General features: G+C 56.7%; 1 protein-coding gene across 8 annotated transcripts; it reads left to right on the top strand.

Annotated features, from left to right (window-relative positions):
* Nucleotides 1-138: 138 nt before the first annotated feature.
* HYOU1 (hypoxia up-regulated 1) lies at nucleotides 139-10,787 on the top strand. Of its 8 annotated transcripts, none has more exons than XM_040483253.1 (26): nucleotides 139-321; nucleotides 1,134-1,231; nucleotides 1,447-1,540; nucleotides 1,718-1,796; nucleotides 1,949-2,103; nucleotides 2,197-2,273; nucleotides 2,570-2,751; nucleotides 2,978-3,093; nucleotides 4,410-4,602; nucleotides 4,793-4,927; nucleotides 5,077-5,159; nucleotides 5,258-5,390; nucleotides 5,545-5,732; nucleotides 5,935-6,073; nucleotides 6,783-6,843; nucleotides 7,020-7,099; nucleotides 7,505-7,690; nucleotides 7,782-7,954; nucleotides 8,138-8,225; nucleotides 8,340-8,462; nucleotides 8,647-8,780; nucleotides 8,913-8,997; nucleotides 9,638-9,878; nucleotides 9,973-10,020; nucleotides 10,298-10,351; nucleotides 10,475-10,787. In XM_040483253.1, exons 2-26 carry the CDS (start codon nucleotides 1,141-1,143, stop codon nucleotides 10,537-10,539), a joined length of 3,003 nt encoding a protein of 1,000 aa, XP_040339187.1. In that variant the 5' UTR covers nucleotides 139-321; nucleotides 1,134-1,140; the 3' UTR covers nucleotides 10,540-10,787. The 8 variants fall into 8 exon arrangements, with proteins under 8 accessions (XP_040339187.1, XP_040339183.1, XP_040339184.1 ...); XM_040483249.1 differs by having other exon boundaries at nucleotides 10,274-10,351; XM_040483250.1 differs by having other exon boundaries at nucleotides 139-328; nucleotides 10,274-10,351.
* Nucleotides 10,788-11,794: the final 1,007 nt, after the last annotated feature.

Below are 11,794 nucleotides of genomic sequence, written 5' to 3'. Positions count from 1 at the left end.
CTGGCCCCTCGGCAGCCTCCGGCCTGAAGCCGGCGACGGAGGAGGGGGCGGGCCTAGGACGTGGCCCAATGGGAGCGCGCGCCGCGGCGATGGGGGCGGGGCCCGGCGCGCGGCGCAGGGCCGGGCGGCCGAGGCTCCAATGAGCGCGCGCCGCGTCCGGGGCCGGCTGGTGCGCGAGACGCCGCGGAGAGATTGGTGGCTAATGTAACAGTTTGCAAACCGAGGGGAGTTGTGAAGGGCGCGGGCTTGGGGGCGCCCTGCCGGCCTCGTGGGTACGTCCGCCGCCGCGTTTGTCCCAGAGCTGGGGCCGCAGGAGCGCAGGCAAGCGGTAACGGGGTTGGGGATGGCGATGGGAGCCGGCCACCCCTCCTAGGAGAGGCAACGTGCTAGCTCCGGGGGCGGGTCGGTAGCGGGAGCAAGGGCCGCACGGACGCCGGTGCGCTTGACCCCGCAGCTCGGTCCCGGGGCGCCCCCACGCTTTAGGGGAGGGCCGGGCCGCGTTTCCGGGGGTGGGAGCCGCCGCCTTCGCCAGGTGACGCTTAGGTGAACTCGGGGGACTCGGTACCTGCCCGGCGAGGAATCTTACCGTTGCAGGCACGGCGTCTGTGTAGGCAGCGGGGCGGGGGGTTGGGATGGAGAACGGGCGGCGGGCGGGACAACCCGAAAGGATACCGAGGAGGAGACAGGCCCTTCTAACATCCCAGCCTCCAACGTCACCACTTCTCAGTTCCCGTCCAGGCCCGGCCTGGCTTTCCCCGCCAGCGGGGGAGCTGCAGGTGTAGGGAGGCAGTTGAGCCCTGGGCGGGGATCCCTGGCCGCACCCCAGGTGTCTAACAGCAGGGGCAGTGCTAGGGTGAGCCAGTTACAGCCTATGCCGTGGACGGAAGGCTCTGGTCTCCTTTCTCCTGTCCCGGTACCTTCCCTGTTTAGGGATGTGGTGGATGGAGCCCAGGACCCTTTGTGTGATTAGAGTGCTGGGTCCTTATCAGGAGGGCGGGGAGGGGGATGTAGGCCCCTTTGCCCTACCTAGGGACGGTGGAGTATGAATCTTAAAGCTTCTCTGTTCTGGGATGAGTTTCTGTCTTCTTCACTCAGGGCATCCGGTTACAAGTGTTGTTTTTCTCCTCCCTCAGAGGCACAATGGCAGCCACCGTCAGGAGGCAGAGGCCGAGGAGGCTAGCCTGTTGGCTCTTGATGGCTGTGCTCTTGGCAGATCTGTTGGCACTGAGTGGTATGTACCCCAGTAGTGGGCTCAAAAGAAGAATTGATGAATGAACTATGGTGGGAGAGGAGGCTTTTAGTTGGAAGTTGGACTCTTGAGTTGCTGAACCTAGGGTTTTATCTTTGCTATCTGTCCTTCTCTTTGGAGGGTGAAGTGCTTTGGTTAGAGGGGACTCAGGAGTGTTGGGGAACAGGGGGTAATCAACAAATCTCTTTCTTTTTCAGACACGCTGGCAGTGATGTCTGTGGACCTGGGCAGCGAGTCCATGAAGGTGGCCATTGTCAAACCCGGAGTGCCCATGGAAATTGTCTTGAACAAGTGAGGGCGGCCCCAGTGTCAGGGGTGGGGGAAGAGGGAAGTCTGTGCTCCAAGCCCGTGTGTGTTCTTGCGAGGGCCCACAACAGGCTGGTGTCTAAGTGATTGTATTTGGGGTGTTGAGGCTCCTGAATCCACATCCTGCTGTAGGCACCTGGGCCCTGTGTCTCTTTTTTTCAGGGAATCCCGGAGGAAAACCCCAGTGACTGTGACCCTGAAAGAAAACGAAAGATTCTTTGGAGACAGTGCAGCAAGCATGGTGAGCTAACAGCCCACCCCTTTCCTATAAACGATGGGCAGAAAAGAGATGTCAGACCCCAGAGCCTGTTCTCTTACCAGCCTCTGATGTGAGAGGTAGGTGATGGCGGACTTGGGAACCTCACGCCATATTCCTTATTTACCTGTTCTCAGGCCATCAAGAATCCAAAGGCGACACTGCGTTACTTCCAGCACCTCTTGGGGAAGCAGGAGGGAAACCCCCATGTGGCCCTTTACAGAGCCCGTTTTCCAGAGCATGAGCTAGGCTTCGACCCACAGAGGCAGACTGTGCACTTCCAGATCAGTCCGTGAGTGTTGTGCTGGGGACAGTGGGCTCAGTGGGTCTGATGGGCTCCCCTGCTCATGGTTGTCCTTGCCTTTAACTCATCCCCTCCCCACAGGCAGCTACAGTTCTCACCTGAGGAGGTACTCGGCATGGTTCTCAATTACTCACGTTCCCTGGCTGAAGATTTTGCAGGTGAGTGGCTAAGGTGGGGCCAGCGGTGGCCAGGTTCCCTAGGGTCTCAGTGGGACAGTTTTGCCTCCCAGGGAACAGCCAGCCATATTTGAAGACATCTTTGGTTGTCACAACTGGGGAGCTGCTACTGGCATCTAACGAGCAGAAGCCAGGGATGCTGCCCGAGATCCTACAATGCACAGAATAGCCCCACACAGCAAAGAGTTACTTGGCCCAGAAGGTCACTAGTAGCAAGACTCGGAAAGGGTCGTCTGAGTATGGAGCTGGTGGGAACCCTGGTCTGTTGCCCTCTGTAGAACAGCCCATCAAGGATGCAGTGATCACCGTGCCAGCCTTCTTCAATCAGGCCGAGCGCCGAGCTGTGCTGCAGGCGGCTCGCATGGCTGGCCTCAAAGTGCTACAGCTCATCAATGACAACACCGCCACCGCCCTCAGCTACGGCGTCTTCCGCCGGAAAGATATCAACACCACTGCCCAGGTGAGCTGGGGAGGAACTTCTCACCGGACTTGGAGGCTGGCTGGCTGTGACGATGGAGACCACTTGACTCTGTTTTGCATCTCGTTTGCACGACTAGCCCTTGACAAAATGCAACACCAGGCCCCTCTCAGCCAGCGTTGGGGCTTTTTGGCTTTCAGTGGAGAGTCGATACAGCACCTTGGAGTTAGAGAAGGTTTCCGTGACAGTTGTCTCGGTGTCTCCACAGAATGTCATGTTCTATGACATGGGCTCTGGCAGCACCGTGTGCACCATTGTCACCTACCAGACGGTGAAGACTAAGGAGGCGGGGATGCAGCCACAGCTGCAGATCCGGGGAGTGGGGTAAGTGGGTACTTGCTGAGACACCCTCGGGTCGGGGGTTTCTTCTTGGAGGGGCAGCTGCCTCCTTTTCCTGCTCCCTGCATGAATGTTCTCCTGAAGCATCGGTCCCTGTAGGGTACCTCTTGGAAGAACCGGGGGAAGATGGAGAGAGAAGGGGACAGTTTGGGGAGACAGCCTGTGGGTCGAAGCCTAGCTCATGCTCTGGAAAATGGGCTCTGTAAAGGGCCACATGGGGGTTTCCCTCCTGCTTCCCCAAACTGGGAAGGCAGGGAACTTACCGAGAGCTATTACTTAGGAAATCCGTGGGGCTACTGACCATGCGCAGTGTCAGATGCGGTCATTTGCTTGTTCTTGTCACTTTCAGCGTACTTACTGGTGACGTGGTCTGGTTTTCTGAGCCGTTCTTTTCTGTGCAGCTCTTCCTCCACCACTCTAGGCCCAGCTTCCATCATCTCTGACCTGCAGGGTTACGATAGAAGGTCTCCCTGTCTTCGCTGTGGCCCCCCTTCAGTTCTTTCTCCATGTTGTAGCCAGAAGGTTGTTTCCAAAATGCCAATGATTATAGTCTATTTCTTTAAAAGCCTTCAGTGGCAGGGTGCCTGGATGGCTTAGTCGGTTGAACGTCGGACTCTTGATTTTGGCTCTGGAGCCTGCTTGAGATTCTCTCTCTGCCCCTCTCCCCTGCTCTCACACGTGCCCGCATTCTCACCAGCTTTCTCTTTCAAAGGAAAAAAAAAAAAAACCTTAGTGGTCCCAGACCTTTATTGTGGCCTGTGAGAGCTCTGACTCCTCCCTTTTGTCTCTACCCAGAGCCTTTGCTTTTTGAGTTCTACCATGCCTGTCCTTTGGAACTTATTCATTGGGCTGTTTCTCACCTCAGGGTCTTTATGCACACTGGTCCCTCCATCTAGGGTTGTTTTCTCTTCAACCCATTAACTCCACTCAATCCTGCAGGTCTCAGCTCAGGCATCACATCTCCACAGAACTTTCTATGGCGTCTGTAAATAGGGGGCATTTCCCTTCTACGTCTTCTAACGCTGTTGTATGTCTCCCTCATAACTCGGGGTGGTTGGCATTTTTTTTCATGTAATTGTTCGATGCTAGACTGTAAGCTCCTTGACAGCAGGTTCCCTGTCTCTTTGCTGTTAATTGCATCTCCAGAGACAAACAGATAGTCAATGCCCAGTAAGTACGGTGGATTGGATACGCACGTGAACTGCCACTGAGGTGTCAGCCACGTGGGAGGAAGGTGAGGTTCCTAGGTCGATGAAGGGACACTGTGTGTTCCTCACGCTTTTTCTCTTTTCCCTGGATAGATTTGACCGCACCCTGGGGGGCTTGGAGATGGAACTCCGGCTGCGTGAGCACCTGGCAAGGCTTTTCAACAAACAGCGGAAGGGCCAGGGAGCTAAGGATGTGCGGGAGAACCCCCGTGCCATGGCCAAGCTGCTACGGGAGGCGAATCGACTCAAAACCGTCCTGAGTGCCAACGCTGATCACATGGCACAGGTGCCCACTCATGGCTGGTCGAGGGCAAATATTCTCCATCCTGAGCTAGGCCCCTGGTGTGCGGTGTGGCCCATCCCTCTTCCCAGGCCTCCTACCATTCTCCCAAAGTCCAATTCCCTCGATTTCTGACCTGCCCCCCCAAAGAGGAGGACCTGGGTGGGCGCTCTGACTTGCCCCATCCTCCTCCTAGATCGAGGGCCTGATGGATGATGTGGACTTCAAGGCAAAAGTGACCCGTGCGGAGTTTGAAGAGTTGTGTGCAGATTTATTTGAGCGGGTGCCCGGGCCTGTGCAGCAGGCCCTCCAGAGTGCCGAAATGAATTTGGTGAGGGGGTAGTGAGATGTGGGCGTGGGGTGGGGGGCGTGTGGGATAGAAAGTGGTTAGGTGGCAGGGGGAGGGGGCGGGAGTGTCACCGGATGTGTCGGTGCCGAGGAGGGCTGATGATGTGCCGTTCCATTTCCCATTCTCTGTAGGATGAGGTTGAGCAGGTGATCCTGGTTGGTGGGGCCACTCGGGTCCCCAAAGTTCAGGAGGTGCTGTTGAAGGCTGTGGGCAAGTGAGTGTGGGTGCTGAGGCATTGGGGCCAGGGCTGCGGGGAGGGCGACCAGGCTGGGTGCTCCAGAGTAGACGTGCTGAAGTGCAGGACTTTTGCAGGGAGGAACTGGGGAAGAACATCAACGCAGACGAAGCGGCTGCTATGGGGGCTGTGTACCAGGCAGCCGCGCTCAGTAAAGCCTTCAAGGTGAAGCCGTTTGTAGTGCGAGATGCGGTGATCTACCCCATCCTGGTGAGTAGGCCTGTCTGATCACCTCACCGAGGGTGGTTTCTCTCGTCTGCCGTAGCCTGTACCCTTGTTTTCTGCCAGTCGACGGTCTCCACGTACCTTTACCCCAGAATCTGCTCTGGCTCTCCAGTGTGCTTCCTCTCTGCCTGCTGTGTAGGTGGAGTTCACGAGGGAGGTGGAGGAGGAGCCTGGGGTTCGCAGCCTGAAGCACAATAAGCGTGTTCTCTTCTCCCGAATGGGGCCCTACCCTCAACGCAAAGTCATCACCTTTAACCGCTACAACCGTGACTTTAACTTCCACATCAACTATGGTGACCTGGGCTTCCTGGGGCCCGAGGATCTTCGGTGAGAGGGTGGGGCGAGGTGGGGGCTCCAGAAGGGAGGATCTGGGGCCACGGGGCTGACAGGGGGAAGCGGGCTGTGCGGTCAGGATTGGGGTGAGCATTTTCTCTGGAGGGCCCAACATTTCGTGCTGGGAGGCCTTGTAGTCAAAGGCTGGAGGCTGGCTGGTTGAGTTCCCTGGACTTGCTCTCTCCTCCCTAACCAGGGTATTTGGCTCCCAGAATTTGACCACAGTGAAGCTAAAAGGTGTGGGTGAGAGCTTCAAGAAGTATCCCGACTACGAGTCTAAGGGCATCAAGGCTCACTTCAACCTGGATGAGAGTGGCGTGCTCAGCCTCATCAGGGTGAGAGCAGAATGAGACCGTGGGTACAGGGCAAGGGTCCAGGCCCCACCAGCCTTTGCAGAGCGGTTCCACCTGGTACTAGAACATGATAAGCGAGAAAGGTTTATGGAGGTGGATGAGTCCTGGCTCTAAACACAGCTAACCAGGGACCTGGTGGGTCAGGGCCTATAAAAAGTTACAGATGTTGTAAATTTCAGGATCTGTAGAATGGCCAAGTAATCCGTTCTCAAAGAATGGTTCGGGGCTGGGCGGTTGGGGGGAGGGGGGCGGGCGCCAGGGTTGCTCAGTCAGTTAAGAGTCCAACTCTTGGTTTCAGCTCATGTCTTGATCTCGCGGTTGTGGGTTCAGGCCCTGTGCTGGGCTCCACGCTGGACATGAAGCCTACTTAAAAAAAAAAAAAGTAGTTCTGGGGGTTAACATCTTTTAGAAGGTACTGTGGGAAATCACGGCCCATTCTGTTGTCAAGTGGAGAAGTGCAAGGCCATGAGGGAAAGAAGGAGCTATGACCCAGTCCTCAGGAGGGCTCATAATCGAGGGGGGTAGTGATGACTTGATTCAAGATCCCTTAGAAGAAGGCGGGTGAGGGAATAGGCCAGCACCGCCACGGGTCACGTGGATGTGTGTGAGTAGACACCCACCGTGGCAGGACGTTTGTGGGGACGAGGTGGGTTAGCGTGTGCGTCTCGTCACCTCGAATCCCTGTTTCTAGGTGGAGTCTGTGTTTGAGACATTGGTGGAGGACAGCCCAGAGGAGGAATCTACCTTGACCAGTAAGTTGAGTGTGTGTGTGTGTGTGTGTGTGTGTGCGCGCGCGCGCGTGTGCGTGTATGTGTGAGAGAGGATATACTTGTGTGCCTTTGGGGGAGGCGGGCAGGCCTTGCCCTTGGGCAAGGAGGTAGTGTCACTGCTGTGGCCCCTTTGAGTCTTTGGGTTTTCTTCCTCCTAGAACTTGGCAACACCATCTCCAGCCTGTTTGGAGGTGGTACCACACCAGACACTAAAGAGAATGGTACAGACGCTGTCCAGGTAAGGCCAGCACGGAGCCAGGGGAGCTCGGAGGATGGTGAATGGGGCCCGGTAGTAGCAACAGAGGCAGGGAGGGATTGGGGCAGGCATTCCAGCTGCCTAGGACTGACTAGACCCCCACCCTCCCCGCTTTCCCCGGGCCCTTGCCGAGTGAACCATACCCTCCTCTGGACCCTGAGCTGTCCCTGTGCTCGGGCTCCAGGGCACATTCCCTTCATCTCGAAGCACTGCTCCTCCGACCAGACTGCCTGCCGTAGTCTGCACAGCCTGTTACCGTATGGTCATCTGCCTGTCCCCAGGCTGTGCTGGGAGCAGCAGGCCCCTTCGCAGCAGAGCCTGGGGGATTTGGCGTTGCCGGCTGAGCGATTCATCCATAGGCTCTGCTGGGGACCTCTTGTTTCCCAGGAGGAAGAGGAGAGCCCTGCTGAGGGGAGCAAGGATGAGCCTGGAGAGCAAGCGGAGCTCAAGGAGGAGGCGGAGGCCCCAGCGGAGGACACCTCGCCGCCCCCACCCACGGAGCCGAAGGAGGCTGCGGTTCCTGAGGAAGAAAAGGCCACAGAAAAAGAAAACGAGGAAAAGCCTGAGGCCCAGGTGAGCCGGAGGTGAAGGGAATAGATGCCTGCCTGTGGGGAATAGAAGGACCTGAGCTTCCCCTGACCTCCTCATTTCTTTCCCCCACCAGAAGCCAAGTGAGAAAAAGGAGGCAGGGTCTGAGGCTGCTCCTCCAGCCCCAGAGGAAGAAAAGAAGCAGAAGCCTGCCCGGAAGCAAAGAATGGTAGAGGAGATTGGGGTGGAGCTGGTGGTTCTGGACCTGCCTGACTTGCCCGAGGATGAGCTGGCCCACTCAGTGCAAAAGTGAGTAGAGGTTTGTGCACAGCGCGCGCGCGTGTGTGTGTGTGTGTGTGTGTGTGTGTGTCTGTGTGAGCATGCACGCACAGGGTGGTAAGGGCAGTGGCACCCATGGGAGGGAGAGCCGTCTGCCCCAGGGTCTGAGGTCAACATGCTCTCTCCCTCATGCTTGCTTCTGTCATCCCACAGACTTCAAGACTTGACGTCCCGAGACTTAGAGAAGCAGGAACGGGAAAAGGCTGCCAACAGCTTGGAAGCTTTTATCTTTGAGACCCAGGTTGGTGGGCTGGGAGACACAGCTGCCCCGGGACCTGTGTCTGAGGAGGGTCTGCCTCTGTGAGCCCTGCTCTTGGGGTTCGGTGCATGCTTGGGCCCGTGTGCACCTCTCTAGGACAAACTGTACCAACCCGAGTACCAGGAAGTGTCCACAGAGGAGCAGCGTGAAGAGATCTCTGGGAAACTCGGCGCTGCCTCCGCCTGGCTGGAGGACGAGGGCTTTGGGGCCACCACAGTGGTAAGTGGCTTCCCAGGACGTGGTGGGTGGGATGGGAGCCCTCGCTTTGCTCTTTACAGGCAGAAGGTCAGAGAAGGTGAGGAGAGCTGGGGTGTGAGGCCAGGAGAAAGACGCGGGGTCGGCTCCAGGGTCAGGCTCTCATCCCTTCAACCCCCTCTGCCCACTCCCACCCTGCATCCGTCAGATGCTGAAGGAGAAGCTGACTGAGCTGAGGAAGCTATGCCACGGGTTGTTTTTTCGGGTAGAAGAGCGCAAGAAGTGGCCCGAACGGCTGGCTGCCCTTGATAATCTCCTCAACCATTCCAGCATGTTCCTCAAGTGAGCAGCCCCTTCGATTTTCTTCCTTATTCGGTCCTGCCAAGCCTGGAGGTCCATCAGCTTCCCATGCCCCATGCCCACACCCCAGATCCCTCTTTCCCCTGGGCTCACCGTCTCCTTCCTGGCTTACAGGGGCGCCCGGCTCATCCCAGAGATGGAGCAGATCTTCACTGAGGTGGAGATGACAACGCTGGAGAAAGTCATCAACGAAACCTGGGTAATCCCTGCATGAACACTTACTGGGATGCTCACCTGGCAAGGTGTGCTATGCTGGGCAGAGAGGAGATGCCGAGAAACCGGGGTTCAGCAGCTGCTGCCTCCTGGCCCGGCAGCTAATCGGGAAGGTGGAAGGCATTTACATTTGAGGCCACGTCTGATTAGCCCCAAGCAAGGGTCACGGCCATGAGTTTTGTCAGACTGCAGGAGCAGCAGAGCCCATCCCTATGAGGTTAGAGCAGCTGCTCCAAGCAGCTGGGGCTTGAGCTGCGCTCAGAAGGTGAGCCAGGGAAAACTTGTCACAGGAGGCCGAAACTCTTCCTTTTGGGTGTGTGGAGAGTGATATTGAGCCAGAGCTCAGAAGTGGAGAGACCAGGGAATAATCAAGAGCTTCAGCTGTAGTTGGTCCCTAGTATTGTAAGCCACAGACATGGCTATGAGTTTGGGACTCCTTTGTGGGGAGCCTCAGATGCCATTCTGAAGAGTCTGCTTACCATCGTGGGGCTGACAGCCAGGAGTAGTAGAGTGGTTTGCCATCTGAGGGAAGAGCCTGGGGCCGGTCTGGGGTGTATTTCATCCGGGCCAGAGATAACCTACCCTCTCCAGGGCTAGCTCTGAGCCTGTCCTGGGCTCACCCACAGGCCTGGAAGAATGCGACCATGGCCGAGCAGGCCAAGCTTCCCGCCACAGAGAAACCCGTGTTGCTCTCAAAAGACATCGAGGCCAAGATGATGGCCCTGGACCGTGAGGTGCAGTATCTGCTCAACAAGGCCAAGTTTACCAAGCCCCGGCCCCGACCCAAGGACAAGAATGCAACCCGGGCAGAGCCTCCCCTCAATGCCAGTGCCAGTGACCAAGCAGAGAAGGTCATCCTTCCACCAGGTGAGGGCAGGGTGCCTGGCTCCAGGTGCCACTGGGCAGGAAGAAGGCCTCCTTTCCCTCCTGGGACTACATTTTACCCCTGGTTTTCCTCCAGGCCAGACTGAAGATGCAAAGCCCATTTCAGAACCTGAGAAAGAGACTGGTGAGTTGAAGAAAGTGATTGGGAATATGGATATTGCTAAGCCTAGGGGTCGGCAGACTTGCAGGCACAGCCTGTTTCTAGAAGGTCCACAAGCTGTGAACAGTCCTTACGTTTTTAGGTTCTTACATATCCACACAAGCATGTCTGTGCAAAGAAGCCGGGTGTAGCCCACAACCCCTAAAACATTCACCATCTGTCTTTTTATAGAAAAAGTTTGCCAACCCTTTCATTAGTCCCTTCCTCCCTTCTGTAGAGGCTAACCTCTTCCTCCCAAAAGCAGGATCTGAACAGGCAGACACCGAACCTCTGGAGTTAGAAGGTCCTGGAGCAGGTGAGCATGGGGCTGGGGGCACCCTGGAAGCCTAGTAGGGCCCAGCGGGGAGGATCTGCCCAGAACGGGGCCAGTTACCTTCGTCTCACCTGCTGGCATTCCTTCGCTCTTCCCCACTCCCAGCAGAACCGGAACAGAAGGAGCAGCCGACAGGACAGAAGCGGACTTTGAAGAATGATGAATTATAACCAACCCCCCAGCTCCCCCTTTCACCCCTCCCCCTTCTCCTACCTCCTCTATTTATTAAACATCGAGGGTCGGGGGAGGGGTTGCTCCTGCCTTCAGAGGCTTCGGTTCCTTTTCTCTCACCTTGATTGGAGGTGTGGAGAAGGGGGAGGAAGGGACAGCTCACCAGTTCCTTCGGCAGTGGTTCTGTGGTAAAAACTGAAATTGTTTTATTTCCCAGTCCCACCCCTGGTTCCTTACCCATCCAGGCCCTCATTTGGGGAAAATCACTATTATGTCTTAATTCTTTGCCTGTGGGTAGGTGAGAGATTGGCTGTTGATGGGGTCGATGGACCTGGCAGGTGGGAGAGGGATGCCCTGGGCTATTAGAGAGTCTCCAGTCTTCTCTGTCCTCCTCCCTGCTTCCCTCTTCCACTACCAAGTCCGCCCCTACAGGGGCCAGTGTCTACAGAGCCTTGGTTACCAGGTCTGGTTTCTGAGTGCCTATCTATGCTCTTTCCTCCTCCAAGGTCTTGTCTTTCCCTAAAAGGCCCCATCCCCGGTAACGACTCTTCCCCTGGTTTCCTTGGCTTCCGGTTGTGAGTAAGGCAGCTGTCTGCCTCTTGCCCCAGCCTTTCCATCTGGACTGGCTGCAGTAAAGCTAGATCCATCCCCACCCGCGGTGGCCAGAGTAGGCAGCAAGAACGTGAAGAAGGGAAGCCAGCCGCCTCTGTGGGAGAGACGTCTGAAAACCCGGGAGCTCCCACTTATGGCCTCTCAGACACAGGAAAGCGTGTGGAGTGGCCAGCGTGGGATGCCAGCATCCTGCGAGCCCTGTCAGAGTCTGCATCTTCCGTGTCCCTGTGACTCCTGGCCCTCTCTGCTCTCCTGTCTTCTGCCCTCCTAGATATGGCCTTTCCCTGGTCCCTTGGCCCCCTGGGCTGACCAAAATGTGCTTTCTACTGTGAGCCCCTATCCCAAGACCCTGGGAGAAGGAGAGACCATGGCGTGAATGTAAAAATGCCACCTCGCCTTCTTTGAGGCAGGCCATGTGGGTGAAGGAAGAGGGTGTGGGCTGGCCTGCCTTTCTTGCATTGCTCTGCCAAGATGGAGGCTCTTTACCCATCATGCCGATGTTGGGGAGCCTGTCCTCCAGTATTCGTCTGGAGCAGGAGCCACAGCGCCACCCAGCTCCCAGGGCAAGGGGGAACCTGGTTGTGTCTGTCCTTTGTCTTTTTTCCTTTTTTTTTTTTTTTTTTTTTTTTTTTTTTTTTTTTT

Source organism: Herpailurus yagouaroundi, unplaced genomic scaffold (assembly GCF_014898765.1).
Source record: "Herpailurus yagouaroundi ecotype Mexico unplaced genomic scaffold, PumYag 161, whole genome shotgun sequence".
Classification (NCBI taxonomy): domain Eukaryota; kingdom Metazoa; phylum Chordata; class Mammalia; order Carnivora; family Felidae; genus Herpailurus; species Herpailurus yagouaroundi.
The sequence above is the reverse complement of the archived record's forward strand: the minus strand, read 5'-3'. Positions and strand labels throughout refer to the sequence as shown.

What these genes read in the sequence shown, in the direction of transcription:
- HYOU1 (XM_040483249.1), top strand. Translation starts at nt 1,141, where the DNA reads ATGGCAGCCACCGTCAGGAGGCAGAGGCCGAGGAGGCTAGCCTGTTGG. An exon ending in AGGAAAAGCCTGAGGCCCAG is followed by an intron (nt 7,691 to 7,781) that starts GTGAGCCGGAGG and finishes TTCCCCCACCAG; the next exon opens with AAGCCAAGTGAGAAAAAGGA. An exon ending in AAGTCATCAACGAAACCTGG is followed by an intron (nt 8,998 to 9,637) that starts GTAATCCCTGCA and finishes GCTCACCCACAG; the next exon opens with GCCTGGAAGAATGCGACCAT.